Source organism: Ammospiza nelsoni, chromosome Z, assembly GCF_027579445.1.
Source record: "Ammospiza nelsoni isolate bAmmNel1 chromosome Z, bAmmNel1.pri, whole genome shotgun sequence".
In the NCBI taxonomy this organism is placed as follows: Eukaryota; Metazoa; Chordata; class Aves; order Passeriformes; family Passerellidae; genus Ammospiza; species Ammospiza nelsoni.
This window is the reverse complement of record NC_080669.1, coordinates 83866318-83884687: the sequence shown is the minus strand read 5'-3', so window position 1 is coordinate 83884687 and position 18370 is coordinate 83866318. Positions and strand designations below refer to the sequence as shown.

At 39.2% G+C, this 18370-nt stretch overlaps 1 protein-coding gene across 2 annotated transcripts in view; it reads right to left on the bottom strand.

Annotated features, from left to right (window-relative positions):
* PIK3C3 (phosphatidylinositol 3-kinase catalytic subunit type 3) overlaps nt 1-17831 on the bottom strand; it is a 66545-nt gene extending 48714 nt beyond the window's left edge. Inside the window, exons 1-8 of one of the 2 annotated variants that reach the window (XM_059491918.1) lie at nt 17763-17831; nt 15520-15708; nt 14868-15011; nt 12505-12634; nt 8515-8601; nt 6446-6541; nt 550-621; nt 31-120 (exon numbers count right to left, since the gene is read on the bottom strand). In XM_059491918.1, the coding sequence (XP_059347901.1) occupies nt 31-120; nt 550-621; nt 6446-6541; nt 8515-8601; nt 12505-12634; nt 14868-15011; nt 15520-15708; nt 17763-17830 (876 nt within the window). In that variant the 5' untranslated portion in view covers nt 17831. The remainder of the gene's footprint in view (nt 1-30; nt 121-549; nt 622-6445; nt 6542-8514; nt 8602-12504; nt 12635-14867; nt 15012-15519; nt 15709-17762) is intronic. The other variant, XM_059491919.1, reaches the window with a different exon arrangement.
* Between the last annotated feature and the right edge of the window lie 539 nt (nt 17832-18370).

Below are 18370 nucleotides of genomic sequence, written 5' to 3'. Positions count from 1 at the left end.
AAACAGGGTTGCCAGTACAAGCCCACTTACATTAAGGTTCCCAAAGCTGCCAATACCAGTCCCACTGAATTGGCATCCACAATAATGGAAATCTTTTCTAGAACTGTACTTAGGCACTGTCTACATGAAAGACAACATACAAGAGAGTGTAGGGAGAAAATGTTTTAACAGAGGAAGCGACCAAGAGTTATTGCACCAGTCACTAAATTCTACATTCCTCTTCTTCAGCTCCCTCTTATCTTCCCACCCTCTAACCTCTTTTGCCAACAATCCCTCTTCTCTGCTTTCTTACACCTCAGAAGCAAGCACATTATGCATGGAAAGAAGGAGGTGAACGTAAGCATTAAATCAATCCTTGTATTTTAATCTAGCAGCAGCTGAAATAGAAAAAAAAATACAAAATTCAAACCCACTGATACGTCTCAACTGGTTAAATATATCTTGCCACTGGAATTTTAAAATATTTAAGATGGTAAGCTTTCATCTACATTTATGAAAAGTTCAACAGTAACTCTGTAATACAGATGGCACCACATGTAGCATGCTTACCATAGACATCTGGGGATCAGGAATCTTAACAATTTCAGGACTTGTTAAAATTGGAGATGACTCATCACCATCCTGAATGACAAAAAGTTGAAGGCATATTAAACATTTCAAGTTTTAGGGAGAAAATGTATCACATTAATGCATTATGAACTCTACTACAGTAGAAGAATGATTCAACTGCTGACAGTTTTAAGGGGAAAAATAGAACAATAAACAGATTATTTTTCTTGTCTTTTTCCCAGATGACAAGCGATTTGGCAAGACAGATATAAGTTAACCAGAGGAGACACAGCTTGACAGCTCACTACTGTGATGCCACACATGTGAGTGGAGAAATTTGCCACTATTGTCATGTGTCCTCTGGAAGCATGAAGAGAAACAAAACCATACTCTCTATTTCCACCAAACCCACACAGTTTTCCAGAAAAAAACACCACGTTGCTGAAACCACCTCCTAAAAGTTCAACACTTTAAAAGTTCAACAGAAAGATGTATGTAACCTTATCTCTCAGAGGTTCTACATGCTTAGAGTCTAATATATGCTGTTTAAATAAGGAAGGGAAAAGCTACAAGATTCCTGTTTGAACCAGACACAAAAAAAATTAAAAGCCTGCCACCGCATTACAAAAGTAGCAACTCTGTCTTTGAGATACACAGCAATGTACTGCTTTTGTACTTCATAATACAAGGGGTTCCTGAAGGTAACTAATATTAATAAAAGCTATGAAACGACATTTCATTTAAAATACAGAATAAAACAGTCAAACTCAGAACAAAACAAACTCAGCATGACATGTGCTTTGCCATTTTTATATTGAGTCTGTTTTCATTTATTTTGCTGTAAATTTGAGATCAGAATAAAATTTTTTTGACATACCAACATTTCCCACAGTAACTAAGTTTTGAGGTAACTTGCTCAGGTTTCTTTCTGCCCCCATCCTCTTTTTTTCCCTACTTTTCCAGTCACGTATGCCCTTTGGGGTAGCTATTTTTTAATACTTTTAAGAGGTAACTTTCAAAGGAGAGGTTGTTTCAAGGGGGAGAATCATTTGTCACTAACAAGATACATGAGTTTAAAATTGCCATTAACCACACAGGAGAAACTTTTTTTTCCCTACTACATACATTTTGTGTTGCTGGCTACAGTAAAATATCTCTTATTATTAAAATGCTTCTTTAAAAAGACATTTTTTAATTGCATTTACTAGTGTCCTATGCATTTCTGAAGTAACAATTTTGACAAAAGTCAAAGTAAAAGCAGTAAGAATACACATATCCTTCCTAGTTAAGGGAAATAAATGCACAGTCTGCCTGTGGCTGATGATGGTCCAAGAATGTGAGCAGGTTGCTTTTCTCATTAGTCTTTGAAAAACAAAAGCATGCACACAAACACTGAAGAGGCAAAGATGACATTTGCTTACAGTATCTCTGCTCTAAAAGCATATTGCCTAAATAATGAACTTAGCTCTGACTTCACTGCACAGAAATAACAACATCAAAGTATTTCCATAATAACAAAATATGCTGCATCACTAACAGTAGACTGAACTGGGCTGGAGTCACAGTGACAGATCAGCATTCACACTGAACTAAGCCTCTGCCATCTCACCAGGCAGAATGCTCAGATCATGTCATAGAGTCAAATGATATAAAAAACAATGAAATTGTTGCAGGTTGGTGGAATCCTTCTTATAAACACATCTGATGACAGACTGACTTCTATATACCTGTAAGATATTTCTTATCTTCCAATTCTAAACTCTAAGGCTGCAATCTGACTTTGCCTTTATAGAAACACAAGATTCCAATCTCTCAGTGACAAGTCTCCACTCTGTTTAGAACCTTCACACAAAAACCCTGTATGAAAAACTTGACACTGGAGGGGATTCAGAAGCAACAAGCTACTAACTTGCTACTAACAAGCATTCAAACTCTTCAGAGTATCCAGGTCCCATGAGGATTCTCTAGGGATAAGCAGTAGGAGCACCCATTGCTCCCATTGCTGTATTTTTTTCCTCAGTGAAAAATATATAAAATCACATACATTAACTGAAAAAGGAAAGGTTTCAGCCTGGTGAAGTGGAGCACTTACCCCACAATTAGAAGTCTCTGAGAGATATTAAAAATTCAAAACTCCCTAGGATGAGAATGACAAAAGCACTATTGTCTAAATTTTGCTTACTTACAAAACAACAACAACAACAAAAAAAAGCCTTCCAGTGTGTCATGTCAAAATGTTTATAAATGAAGTTATGGAGTTTTTTCCCCCAAGACTAATGTTAAAAGAATGATTTGTACACTCATTGCTGGCAACCCCTTTTGGAACCTTTCAAAAGAATCATGATAATGACTGTTTATTTAAAACTCTTTGAATGTAGTCAGATCATGCTGTAGAGTGAAGCTAAGAAGTTCTAGCTATTCAGTTCAACTACCAGGAAAACCATTCCCAGTGTTTCACTGCATGACAGAACAAAGCCTTAAGCCCAACCAAAACTTGCCATGAAATCAAGTTTTTCCAAGCATTCATGGGACAAGTAACAGTGTCAGGAGCAAACATTTTGAAACAGACTGCTTAGTGAAATATTCAAGAAAGCAGAATGACATTAGCTGTCCCATGAAGGATGTCAGCTGTTTAACTACCCTTCTGTAATTCTCCATTATAACCTTGAGAGCAACACATGCAGCACCACAACCCTGACCATACAAACTTACTAAACCAAACCAGTGCCCAAATTAGCACTTGAATTTGGCCAAGCGCATACTTTTGAAGTGTCTTTCCTGATCATGCCCGTATAGACGCCTTTAGTTCACGTCATGGAAATCTCAGAAATCCCTGACATCCTCTAACTGCCAACAACCACGTGGGATGTGATGAAAGACAGACCAGAGTACAAGAACACAGGGCAGACACTGGGCCTTCAGCAGCCTCTTCCCTCAGTGAATCTGCTCCTCTTGGCTGCAACACTTCCCAGCACAGGCAGAACCTGAGATGACCTGCTACTTTGCCGCCATGAAACAAAAGCAACATCAATGCTAAATAGCACTAACTGGCTTTCAACTGCTGTGTTACAGAGCTTTGCAGATATTTCACTACACTAAGGTCAGTGTGGGTGACTTTATACAAATATTAGAGTTCATTTAAGACAGTCCACAAAATTTGCAGAATTTTCCAAACCAGCAACATTCCTCTGTACTTGCCTGAAAACCAGTTTCAGAGCACAAATAAATAAGGAGGTTCTATTTATCTTATTTTTTAACCATTTAAAGTAACACCAATGTGAACCAACATTTCCCCCACAAAAACAAAAGGAAAGACAACCACTGGTGTAGACAGTACTTCTTTCTTTAAATTCATGAAAGATCTCTGATAATCAAATTTATTTATCTTTTTTAATGAACTGGATGCAGCAGTGCAATCATTTACTCAAAGACATGTTTCACTTGAAACCTGCACAAAAATACATTAGTGATAAATGCTGGTGTTATTTGTACTTGGTAAGTCACTCAGAATTTCTGCTTAAATGGAGAATCAAAAGTGATGCTGTCATTACTAGCAGACCCTATCCCTCATTTCTTGAACACTGTATTTAAATGAAGTTAACACAGAACATGGAAGCAGACACTGCCACCTCACTTCATTGTAATTGAATGTCAAGTCAAAGAACCCCAAATCCTATCAGTTGCTGTTTAACAGGCTAGCTCTTCCTAAACACTTGAAAACAAATATATCAACAAAACTGTGACAAGTAATCTCCACTTTGACTATCGGTCACAAGCAGGTGACTACAGAACCTTCTTTCATTATGCTCGATGCGCCAGATTGGCGATGGCCAACACACAGACTACAGATGGTAATTGGAAGCACGACAAAACTGAGAAAACAGGCACTAATTTATGTACCATTTCCCACTGCTGTCAGAAAAGGGTCAAGAACTTGTTGGAAAGCTACTTTGTAACAACAAATCCTTCAAACTGCAGTTAGTTACAGCTCTAACATGTACTATTACACATTCAATTACTTTATTTCTGCAAGAGCAGCCAATTCATTCTGCTCCATGCACTTTTAATATGCTTCAGAAACATCTGTTAAAAGAAAGATGCATGCTCGGAGTCTGAATCTTCTTTCCTGTATTGTGCACATCTATAAAACCACAATGATGGAAAAAAAAAAGAAGTCATGTGTGTAAATCAGGAATAATTCATCCATAATGGCAGGTTGCTGGAGGTAACGGAGAGAAGTCATTTTTAGGAACGCCATGCTCATTTATAAGAAGAAAAGAGCCAAGAGGACACAGAGCCACATATGTTTGCACCTGTGACAGGTACAGCATGTTCTCATGTAAAGAGCTAGCTGTTAGTAAAAAGTTTCAATATTTTCATCATATCCTGTTAATGCTCTCCAGACAAGTATTTCCTTTATTTCCACAGAAGTAAATAACATGATTTTGTTCATGGGGAAATCTGGCACATTGTAGATTTTGTTGTGATTTGTAACACAAGAAAGTTTTGCAACAGCACAGTCCTCTATAATTGCTAGTTTTAGGATAAGTGTACAGATGTACTGTAAAAAAAGCTATTCTAAAGGCAAAAAAATTTAGAACAGGTGGAGAGGTCTCACTGTCAACTACAGTCCCCAAAAAAGAAATGCTAGGCAGCTAACCTAGACAGCTGCATAATACCCACTTTCATCCATATTACCAAAATTCACCAAGAAACTAAATTAAAAGAAAAACAAAGTCACAAAATCAACTGTCCCTCCACAAAACCAAATAAAAAGCTCCAACCTAACACTGACCTCAGAAAACACTCCTGAAAGCCAAAAAACTCCAAGTCTTCCAATACATCAAATAGCTGAAGCAGATCCTGACCTGTTTTCTCTTTTATTTTTTTTAATCCTGCTTTTTGCTATTTATTGCTGTATTTTTCACTGCCTTCTTCAAAAATTTTAAGCACTTTCGGGCCAGGCCAACCAGTAATAGCCATATACACAGAAATACAATCCATTTTGCATTATGTTAACATTCTGTGTAATGAATTAAGCTTTTTAAAATTCTCAGAATAAATGCTGCTTAAAGTTAGTGCGTCTGGCCTCAAGAGCACCAGTTTCTTTTCCTAACATCTATGTCTCTCCAATAAAGCTGATTATTCAGTAACTTTCTGACTTCTTATGAATCTAAACATGATGAAATATCTAAGAAACAATTTTATTTGAAAACAGATTATAGATAAATTGCTTTTTCCATCTCAGTGGGTCTTTCCACAATACATAGAGTGATAATGTCTTCCAATATCACACTGGGGTCTCTAAAGCTCACTGTCAATCCTCCATCCCATTAAATTTTAACTTTAGAAAAGTACTGAAGGTGGTGCTTTGCAAATCTGTTGCATAAACAGCAAGGAAAGATGCGAGACATTTCAACCTAGAAGTCTTTTACTTAATTGCTCCACAGCATTTTCAGTATGAAAGACTAAACTGCTGTATTTGTTCATTTTACAGAAAATGTTCACCAGCAGAGCTCCTGTGTGAAGTTTTAATAACTCATCTTCTATAAAGTTAACACTCAATACAGGTACATATCCTCCAGATCTAAGTCATAATTTTACATACACCTACTTAGAAAGTACTGCTGGATGACTGAAGGAACTATAAATCAGAAAGTTTTTAATCACTCACACTTGTTAAATTCTGTAATCCTGAACTCTATTACACAAATGACTGACATCTGCAATCATGTTACATCTATAGTATCTGATTTGTATGTACATAAACAGTTGCCACTGACAGCTGTCTGCTGCTCTACGGCAGCAGAATATTTCATCTCAGCAGAAAAACCCATTCATTTTAGGTGCATATGCTGCTTTTTAAAGACAACCATAAAGCCTGCAGGGCACATACCTTTTCGTAGTAAACTATTCCATATTCTTTATCATCGCACTTGACGCAACGGAATTCAATCATCAGGTACATAAAATTGGAGCTTCGTTTCTCCCTCTGAGGAAAGAGCCACCACAAATGTGTATAATTTTTTGCAGGGCATCAATCTTCAGCATTCTCAGTACAGCAATTACCCTACTTCCTTTGTGCTGTAACTGATTAATTAGGTTATCAGCTGTTGCAGCAATTATTTAGTTAATCATTTCACAGAACTACTTGAGACCATATCACCTCCTTCCTGACATTCTTACTACCTTACATTCCCACTTTGTGACACATATTCACACTTCACAGACAAAAACCTGTCTTCATCAGCAGCTTCCAGCTGTGGGCTAAAGGTATAAAAAATGCAATGCAGAATAATAAGATGACCAGTGGGTAATTGGTATTTGCTTTTTTGTCTAAATCATCCTATAATTACGCACATCAAAGTAAAAAAAAGAAGATATAGGAAAAACAAATAATTTTTTTAAACCAACACCATAAAAGAGACAGAATAAACTTGTACTACAAGATTAGATTTGCAGCTTATTCATCTTCAGAGGAAGATTTGCTTATGTATGCATTTTTTAAATGCTCTACCTAGAAGAAGTGCCTAGAACTTTAAAATCTGGGTGAGAAACAAGCAAGAAGTTTAACAATGAGTAATGTAATTTCAGTTCATTTAATGCATGCATACTGGCTTGACTTTCCACCATAGACAGTGGCGGTTTAAAGCACAGGTCTAAAAAATTTTATTTCACTGTATTTTTACTGTCTGTGATAAAGAAAAAGCTAAAGAGAAAAATAGGATAAAAAAGATGATAGGCTAATTTCTAAAAAACATCAAAATATTTATAGAGGCTTATAAAACCACAGATTTCAGTTAAAAAAAAATCTGACTTCCAAATCTACAGTTACCAATAAGGCAACAAAGATCTCAGGGCACAGGAAAAACCAGAGTTCTTTCATGGAAGATGAGTCTAAGAAATTAAACAGTTTGAGCTGATTTTGATCAATGAGGGTTAAAACCTCATTTAGGAATTAAACTATCAGATTATCTTATTTTTAAAAAATATTCGTTCAAAACTACAAATGTCTTTTCTCCACACCCAAAGTTAAAAAAATAAAGTTGAACAGCTCTGAAGCCAAGAAACAGGTCAAATGTTAAAAAAGCTCCCCATCACAACCTAAAATACTAGAGATAAGTTAGTCATGCCTAACAAACAGTGTTTGTTTCAAGCTGTTCCAAATTATTAATAAAGTCTATGTTCCATGATCAAGTTCACTTGAAGCTGAAAACAGCTAAGACAGCTGTGTACATGGTGATGAAAGGCTGGACATAAGCTGGCCATATGCACTGGCTGCCTCAAAACCAGCTCTGAGCTGAGCTGCTCCTCAGCAGGTCAAGGGAGGGGGTCTCTGCCCCTCTGGTACTGTGAGACTCCACCTGCAGAGCTGCATCCACCTCTGGGGCCTCAACAGGAAAAAGATGTGGCCCTGATGGAGGGAGTCCAGGAGCCACAAAGATGCCCCCAAGGGCTGCAGTGCCTTTGCTTTTGAGACAGGCTGGGAGAACTAGGATTCTTCAGCCTGGAGAAGAGGAGGCTCCAGGGCTTAAAGGGGACCTGCAGAAGAGCTGGAGAGGGACTTTAGACAAGGACTGACTGAGAGGATTTTATTGTGGGAGTGCTGAGGCCCTGGCACAGGCTGTCCAGAGAGATGGTAGAAACCTCTGCCCCAAAACCATTCAAGGTCAGCCTGGACAGGGCCCAGAGTATCCTGATCCAATTGAAGATGTCCCTGCTCACTGCAGAGGGGCTGGACTAGATGGCCTTTAAAGGTCCCTTCCAAACCAATCTATTCTGTGATTCTTATTATTGCTAAAGTAAAATCAACTTTAAGCTTCCAAAGAATTACTTTTTCCTTTACCATTTGCACTGGCAGTTGAAGGAAATAAAACCAAGCAGTTAAGTCTCCTAAAGAAGTGAAGGTTCATATTAGCATGACAAAACCCCCAGGATTCCAAACCTGACCCTACAATGACTTACCTCATTGATCATTTCTATTTCTCTGAAGGTGAGTCTGTCCAGCCAATCCACCTTCACCATGTGACCTTGCCGATGAGACTTGGTGAGCTGTATGAAAAAAAACCACAATGATAACATTTAAATTGCTCAGAGCAAGAAAAAGAACACCAAAGTTCTAACAGAGATATTAATATGAAATCAGACAAAAAAAATAAAGGAACTGAAAAAACTGTACTCACCTTGTATAGCAGACACGTAGTGACATAGTACACACCTCGTCAACAGCCAAACCATGCCATAAAAATAAGTCTACAATCTAAAATACCAATCCCAGCAAAGACCACAATAATTACCCATGCACATCACCTTTGCATTTTTAGCACAGCAAAAAGAGGAACCTTTTTCTTAACTAAAGTCCCATAAAAAAGACATCCCATTTTGTATTACTATGTTTCATATAGTAAAACTCACCAAGCCAAACAAAAATAAAGTATTTCATAAACTATCTATACTGAATATTTCTGCCTGTGTCAGCCTTTCCTTAACAGAAAAGGCTGTTTCCAGACTGACACCATAACTGGGTCAACTGAAGATCTTAGAGCAAGTCATAGACAGTTTGCTTTCTCCTTTAGTCATCCAATTAGTAAGCTCAAGTTTTATTCCTATGTTTACAAACAGCTGTAGCAATAGCAATATAGTTGTTTAAAGGACTCTTTAAGAATGGAAGACAAGATGAGAGCATACTACTTGTATAGTATGATACACTAACACTATTCATAATGAAATTTTTTATGATAATTTTTTATTCAGAAGAAGACCATACAAATATGAAGACAGCCTTTTTGGCTGCTAAGAAATGACAAGTACTCTTCAAAAAAATCATTAATTATTGCAGAATGCAAGAGATGCAGAGAGACTAGAAGACACGAAGTTCCTTCATCTCCCAAAGAAATTAGTATCTGTCTAGAAAGTGGCCAGCAAAGAGACCCCTCAAAATTATTCTTCTTAGGGGAAAGGTTATTATTTAATTAACTTTGTTCTGTGCTTAGCCTGCCCACCCATGAGCATCTGAATGTGAACAGGCCATACAGTGACACTGTCACTTCTTGCCCAGCTAAGGGACAGGCGATACAGAGACCTAGGACAGCAGGAATGAAGGTACTGGATGCAGGAAAACACAATATCAGCCTGCTGCTTCCACACAGAACTGGAGGTGGCATTAGTACAAAAAACCAACACAGAAGATTTAAGACTGGGATACACTGGGAGATGTCCAGGTTGCACAGTCTGTCAGATATGTGCCCTAGACCTTCCATAGCTCAACACTAGAGGCACACTAAAAATAAAAGTCATTATGAAGACAGAGAATTGAAGAGTTTGTACCAATTTTACTGTTTCATTATTCGCTCTCAAATCCTCACTAAACTGATGGTTTAATAGTACAGGCACAACTATATTGGGCTAAAGTTTGTGTAATCAAGGTCTTGGAGAAAAAAACTTGGTCACAAATTCTTAGTTCACTTTCTTGTTCACTGCACTAGAGAATAAAGAAAATGAAAGTTATTTTGTGTATTTCAGAAGAAAATTATTAATATTTTAAACCTTTACACCTCCCTTATAGAGGAAAAAAGTTATAATAGAGGAATTAATTAGGTCTGCATACAAGACCTGGAAGATCTGTGAGGATATAGATACACATGAAGAATTTGTTGTTTTGAATTAATAATTACAGTTTAAAATAAGAGAGAAGCTAGTATCCCCTTCAGGGAAAGAAGCATTTATCATTTGCTACTAAGTAAGATGCATCCTTTTAGATAGTATCTCAACATTACTATTACCTAATTTCATTCAGCCAGCAGAAGGTATGATGGAAATGAACGGATCAAAAAGAACTTAAGAATACTTTAAGTAGAAAAAGTTAACACCACTCATGGGAGAAATCTTTTAATGTCATTCATGTATGAGAATGCTAAAATACTCTTCCTATTAATACTCCTTAGTACACAAAAAATCTGCATTCACAATGCCTCCAGAATGCAAAGCCATGGTGTTTCCATCAGTAGCAGTTTTACTAGCAACATTCATGTATTTTGCCAGAGCACAACCACATGGCACGTCAACATGAAAGGGGAGACTTGCCACAGTATCAATTATTTAAGGTAAGGTAAAACTCTTTGACTACCTACTCACTGGTTTTATACAAATTCTATGTATCAATAAGAAACACATACAGACATAAACTCAGAAGCATGTCAAGAAAGGAGTTACCTTTCAGACGGAGAAAAGATTCTTCCCAAGCTCTTCTCCAAAATTACCTCTTATCTGCAAGACTCTAGCTTGGGCTCTGGTACCAATGTCAATCAATAGCACAACATTGGACAAGTCTGTTCAATAAACAGAAAAAAACCACCAAACCAAGAACAACAAAGCCCACACAAACTTGCCATGTATGTACCTAAGTGCTAGCTCTTTTACCTATATTTAAATATACCTTCACACAGAGTAGTATGAGAAGGCATTCAGAAACTGGTCAATAAGTCACAGAAGAACTGAAGCTGATTGCGTTTGAGCAATAGCTATTTAGGAGTGACACAAGAACCTCCTCTGCTATGTAAACAGCTGTGCAAATGAAACCTCCCATAGACACACTACCCAGAAACCCTAATTTCCCTAGCATTTGGTGGTAAAATTGTTTTATAAAAAGGACCCCAACAAAATATCAGTGAAAACACTCCTCTTTCAGAAATTAGCATCTCCCAAAACAGCTTTCAGAAGAAAAGAATGGGGCCAGTGATGTTATTAGCTTTCTGTTAGCCATTACAACTCTCAAATAGGATCTGAAAGAATTCCCTCCTACTCCTCAGAAGCCTTGGGTCATCATCTTCCAAATGCCAAAACAGGCTAAAACAGAATAATCTATTTTAAGACTGAAGTACTCTATTTTATTTATGCTTTTTGAGCTAGAGAGAGTGAGTGATAATGTCTGTATAACAGAACTAACATGAAAGGCATGGCCTACACTTTCAAAGTCTTTCCCAGAAACCCGGAGCATCCATCATATAACCAGATGACAAACTGGAAATAAGAGTTGATATTTAGTGTCTTTTTACAAAGACTCCTTAGGCCAGAGGGCATTTATTCTACTATGATCAAGAAATGGGGCATCACTGGCTTTAATGAGCTTTCCGTTATAAATTCAGTGCAAACTACACTAATGAAACAGAGACCCTTAAATGAAAGTTAATCACTGTCATAAATCTCTAGATTTATGAGAAAATGGTTCTGTCTTTTATTGCGAGTCCCACAAAGGTCTGCATAAAGTCTGGGAGACCAAGATTAAGAAGAAAGCTCATTGAATAGGTGGACTAAGCTTGGGGTAAGCTTACCTGAATTATCAGAGATCTTCTAGTAAAACAGCCCAGTAACTAACACACTCGGATCAATTTCAGTAGTTTTGAGGGCAAGAATATACTCTGCCCACAAAAGCTTGGAGGCAAAAATAGTAATGTACTATTTTTGTAATATTCATGAGCTTAAATGAATGAAACTTGGGTTAATTTCCGCAGTTCTACTCAAGTTCTTTCTAATGTACAGGTATGACACCACTTCTGAACACTCCTCCACACAGCCTCAAAGATAAGGGATGGTCTCTGAAAGAAACTCAGGCGTCCTCACAAGTCACTGTTAGGAGAGGCTCTTATTAAACCTGATGGAATTTTGTCTTTAAGCATCTTCAAGGCATTTTCATGTTTTAATTCTTTACAAAGAATTTAGATCTTAAGTTGTTCCAACAAACTGCTATGTGTAATAGAAGTTTTTTTTAAAAAAACACTTCAGAAGCAATTAAGTATGATCTACCTTACTCCTTTGTATAAATCCCGTGAAACACCTAAATAACCAAAGGAAGGGAGCTATCACGTGAGAAAACAGCACTGGAAGCTGTCTTCATTTCTCCCCAGTGAAGTGCATGCTTGTCACATACATTTTAAAGGTTACTTGCTATTCCATTACCTTTGCCAAGCGGCTCATTTGATCTTCAGAGACTGTACTGCTGGTTCTCCCAGGAGTTTTGGTGGGCTCGGAGCCATCAGCTTCTACATTGGGCCAGACTTTCAAGTCATGCATTCCTTGTCGAAACATACTGCAGGGAAAAATGCAGAATCACTTCAGGAAACTCAATATAATACAGCTGTCAGGAATCAAAGTTGAGCAGCAGCTGCAAGAAAATGAAGTTGCTTCCTTTGTCAAAACTACAAAATTGTATAATTGAACTCTACTGCACAAGTGCCTTGCACCTTGTGCTCTCTACAACCTTTATTTTACTGGCACATGGAGTTTAGAAGAAAATTGTGAAGTCAGAGATAACTTATTCAGCAAGCAGAAGAAAAATGGGTAATTCCCAAAGCCAGTGGGGTGGTACAAACACAAACTAAGGAGAAAGCTCGACCTTCATAGTTTTATTATTTGTAATTAAGCAGAAAGTATTCCTCTTGACTTGCAAATTGTAACAGTAACCATAGCTCTGCCAGTATGAAAAAAATGAACTGAAAAGCTACCAAAGTTGCATCCAAAGGTCAATAGCCATAAAGCAGCTTTCTGAGCTGCCAAATAATAATAATAATAAAAACATACCAAGAAAAAAAAAATGCCAAAAACTCTACACACACTACTTTCTCCATCAATGCTTGAAATTGAATTGATAATTGAAAGTGTGCAGTGAACAGAACTTTGCAGGGTAACTGACCACATCTTTTCTCTGCAAAACCCTGCTTACCTTGCACATTTGTGCTGATCCAGCCATAAAAGATGCCCCAAGAAATCAAGTGCATCCATTACCTTTGCCAACAAGAGCCCATCGCTTTGCTCTAATAACTTCAGGTAAATACAATTGACAGGAATATTTTAAAAGGTGAACCATTAAAAATGAGAAATAACAATTAGAAAGACCATCTGACCTCAAATTTACACACCATTTCATGGAGCATTACTACAAGGGTTTTCTTTTAAAAACTACAAAATACAAAAATTTTTTGTTGGTTTCTCTCCATCAATTTCATCTGAGTTCCACATGCTGGAAGTAAGACTTATAATTGAAATTTATTTTTATCTTTTTCCAGTTACTGTGCTTTAATGCTTTAACAGCTGCCAGTAGTCTTTGGGGCACAGTCCAATTGATCAGGTTCAATTTTTTGCCTTAAGGCAATCTCATCCTTTTTTGTTCAAGCAGCATCCTCAATGAGAGAGATACAACCTTTCTCTACAGTCACTTTCTGCATTCAAGCATCATTAGAGCAGCTTTCCTAATGATTAAACTTTTCCTGCACTTCAGTCTAAGTGAAGTCTTACTCCTCATCCACTAGCAAGACAAAACAGGCTATTTCTCCCCAATTTCCAGCACTATATACACCCTAGAAAAATGTTCCTACATTCTTTTTTTTCAACCTGACTAGGCATAACACTTCCTCCATCCCACCTACTTTCTAGACATGCAATGATACAGACTCCCAGTAGTCAGAAATTTGACTGAAGTTGGTTAGAAAGAACAGAATACAGCCCAGCTGAGTGGAGAAGGAAAGGGTAGGAAAAGAAAAGGGTACAGAAGTGTCTCTGATGCACATACTTGTAAACCGTTTATGTGGTCAACATTATTCACACATTTTACAAGAGCACCATGATGCTGAGCCACACAAAATTTAAGATTCACTCTGCAAGTCTGTTCCTGTCTTTTCCTGGGTAGCTGCTCCCCAGTCTGTATGTGATAACAATCAATTGCAAAGAAGTACCAGTGCCTCTTAATTTTCCTTAGACCATGACCTGTTTTCTCAGTCTCCTTTGTACTTAGGTAAGATTCTTTCAAGGTATTGTTCACCACACAGATTATTACTGCAATCCTGCCCACCTTAGTATTACCATCCACAAATTTACTGAACACCCCTCTTACTGGATCATAGCATATTAACTTTGAAAATTGCTGATTTACTGAGTGAAATTTTATCCCCTATAAATAACAGTGCATTCACAACCTAATTGCAAGCCAATCAAATATTTTTTTTAAAGTAATCAGTACTGGCATCCATGCAGTACAAGGGTGTAGATGTGAAGTGGTTTCAGCACTTGCCATCTTAAAATCCAAGCTTGTAGATCATCACAAAAAAAAGAAAAAAGGTGTTATATAGAGCACTTATTTTATACAACACTGCAGCAAGTGTGAAATTACACTCCAGAATAATCAGGAGCAAATCACCTATGTATCTGATTTTTCAAACATGGAACTGTTAACCTAGTTTAGAAAATATTTAAAAACTTATCTCTCATAACCCATGCCACATTACTATTCACAGGTGAGCTTTAAATGAGAAGAAAAAGCAGTATACCCATATTTTCCAAAGAGTGAGACTGTTGTTCCTCCCACAGGAACAGCTTTACCAGGTCCATATACATCCCAGATGGTCAGAGCCACCTGAGCATTCCGAGGCAAGTCTGGATACTTCACAGGCAGTTTCAGCCATTCGTTCCAGCTGCAGAGAAACACCATTTATTAGTTATAAAGCTTTACAATTCAAGTTACTCTCTGTAAGTTTAAATAATAAATAAAAGCTTTACAATTCAAGTTACTCTCTATTAGTTTAAATGAAAATTTCTTAGGGCAAATGGACTATTTTCCCGTGAGCTTTAACTATTCAAACACCATGACTAAAGGCTATACCCCAAAAGAAAAATATTCTGGCTTGATACTGAGTAGCAAGGATCAGGCTGTCAGTGAACAGCATGAAAATGTATCACTCCGGGCCCCAGAAGTTACTTGAAGTAGCAGGACATGCCCAAGAACACTAGTAACAATTTTATCACTTACCCTTTACAGAAAAAGGTTGTTTTTGTGCTGGCTGGATAACACTAACTATACAGACACTTGAAAAAGCATAAGCCATTTTATAGAAGACAACAGAATCAAATCTTTCTGACAGAAACAAATACTTGGTGCCCCACTAATTATGAAGAACATGAAATAAAAGGCAAGCCACTTACTTCCACCTAGTGCTAAAAGCCTTGTAGGAAGTTCTAACTGGAAGAGCAAGCGGCTTCCCCTCTGCAAACACCTGACAGGTTACATACAAGTCAGAGCAAGTCTCTTGGTACAGTCCCGAGAACTTCAGCATCGGATCTTCTAAGAGAGCTTTGTAGCTTTTCTGTTCTCTTTTCCCTTCCAGACTTCCTCTACGGGGGAGAGGGCAGGGGAGGAGGAAAAGAAGAAAACATAAGTAAACCAGAATTTATTCCATCCACAGTAGAAATCCTATTGCATTTCCACAGCTTATACTTAGATTACCCAGAACTGAGGCTATTCTCACTTTGCAATACCACTTGTAGTGAAATCCAAACACCAGACAGGAACTCAGGATGTGAAATGCTCAGCAAACATGGAATGTACTGCTGCACTGATTTAGGCGGGGGTGAAGGGAAAAGCAGGGAAGGCAAGAATTACTTGTTTGTCTTTTAAATGCAGGCAACTTTTTCTAGTACAACCTGTGGATTCTCAGACAGAGCTTAAGTAGGGCAACAATAAATGAGAAGACATATGCTGCTATTATTAAAATAGACAAAACAAACATCAGATTATGAGTGCTTCAAACACTATTTGGAAAAATAAAAACCAAAACAACTATGGTAAGTAAATTTTTAAGATCTATGAAATGTATGACTGGTTTTGGAAGTCAGTCATCTCTCAAATCCACAACAAAATAAAGTTCACTTAAGCAGATTGTTCAAATAAAACTTGGTCAAAGCCCTGCAGCACTTTGCACAGTTACTATTAAGAGGAATTGATGGAATTTCTCAGGCTTCAGCTATACTACAATGAAAACAGACATGAACATTAGATATCTGTCTGTGGATGCGCTAGTTAAAACAAAACCAAAAACTAACAAACAAAAAAAATAATAATTGAGGTGATGGGCAAACATGTAAGATCAATCCTCCACTAAACAAAAATCTATTTGTTTCCACAAAACCATTCCAGAGTAAATTAACAAGTTACTTGCACAGAACTGACACTGTACATTCTAAGGATGACATACACTTCTATGCGTTAAAATAAAAAAAAAAAAACTGCTAGTTTTAATTTTGTTTGGTGGAATGAACTATCAAAGAGGTCACATGAATCTGACTCCTGATGGCACAGAACAGTGTGGGCTGGCAGGGACCTTAAAAATCATCCAGTTCCAACCCTTGTCATGAGCAGGCACACCATCCACTACCATCACCATCACTTTTTCAGAAATTAAACAACCCTTAACAAGCTTCTCCAAGTTAGTTTGCCAGAAAAGTGCAAGATACTTTAATGCACCACCACTGGGCACAGTACATTTGAGAGTCAGCCACATCCCTCCTACTTCTCAAACTTCTCACTGCTGTGATGAAGTAAAGAAACTTAAAAAAACAAACGAAAAATTAAAACACTGTAAGGCAAATCCAGCTTCAACAAAAGTGCTTCCACACACTCAGTTAGGAATATATTTACATGTTGCAGCACCTGGATCTTGCTACAGTAGAACACCCCAGTAAGAACACCACGCTTTCACAGGAGCATGCAAACAAGCAGCAAGAGTGTCACCAGTTTATCTCCTTCCCTTAACACTCAGGAGTGAGCGGTGACACAGCGGTGGCCCTCCAATTCCTGAAGGGAACTTACAGGAAAGAACAGGCAAGATTATTTACAGAAACATGCAGTGACAGGGCAGGGGGACATTGCTTCAGACAGAGTAGATTTAGATTAATTAGGAAAGAATTCTTTACTGTGAGGGTGGTGATGCCCGAGCACAGTTTGCTCAGAGCAGCTGTGGCTGTCCCATCCCTGGGAGCGTTAAAGGCCAAGCTGGATGGGGCTAGGACCAGCTTGGGATAGTGGAACATGTCCCTGTCCATAGCAGGGGGTGTAACAGGATGGGCTTTAAAGGTCTTTGTAACGCAAACCAATCTGCGATTCTCTGACAGGTGAGAGACTCTGGGAGCCAGCACTGACAATCGCTGCCTTGGAGCACCTGAGGACACGGCACACCTGACACACGTTCGCAGCACAGCTCCAGCCCTGCCCCTCGCCCGCCGCCTCCCCGCGGGCCGGGACGCGGCACCGGAGCTGAGCAAGCACCGCCTGTCCCCGGGCACGGCGGGGCTGCGGCACCACGGCACCCCGCCGAGGGGCGGGCGGCCCGCTACCCCCTCCCAGGGCGGCAGCGACCGTTCCCCTCTGAGCCCCGACGCCGCTCACTCACATCTTCAGCTGTACGTTGATGTCCAGGTCGCAGCTGTACACATAATAAAGCCTCTCGGTCTCGCCCATGGCCGCCGCCGCTGCTGCTCCCCGCCCGCCCCCTCAGCGCTCGCGGGCAGCAGTGCCGGCCTCCCTGGCCGCGCTCCGAGCATGCGCCCCTGCCGCCATCTTGAGTAAGGGAGGAAGGAGCGGTGCCGGCCCTTGACCAAAATGGCCGCCGGCCCGCGGCCGCCCCCGCTTCCCTCCCAGCGCCTGGGCGCACGGCGCGCGACATGGCGGCGGCAGCGGGCAGTGGCGAGGTGGCTGCGGGGCTGGCTGCCGGCGGGATGGCTCCTGTGCCGTCTGAGGGCGGAGAGGGATGGAGCCTCGCAACAGCACCACAGAGTGTCCTGAGTTTGAAGGGACCCAGAAGGATCATCGAGTCTAGCTCCTGGCCCTGCACAGAATGCCCCAACTGCATGGTAGGAGTCGTGTGTCTGAGAGCATTTCCCAAATGCTTCTTAAACTCAGACAGGCTTGGTGTTGTGACCACATCCCTGGGCAGCCTGTTCCAGTGCCCAGCCACCCTCTGGGAGAAAAACTTTTTCCTGAAATCCAGCCTAAACCTCC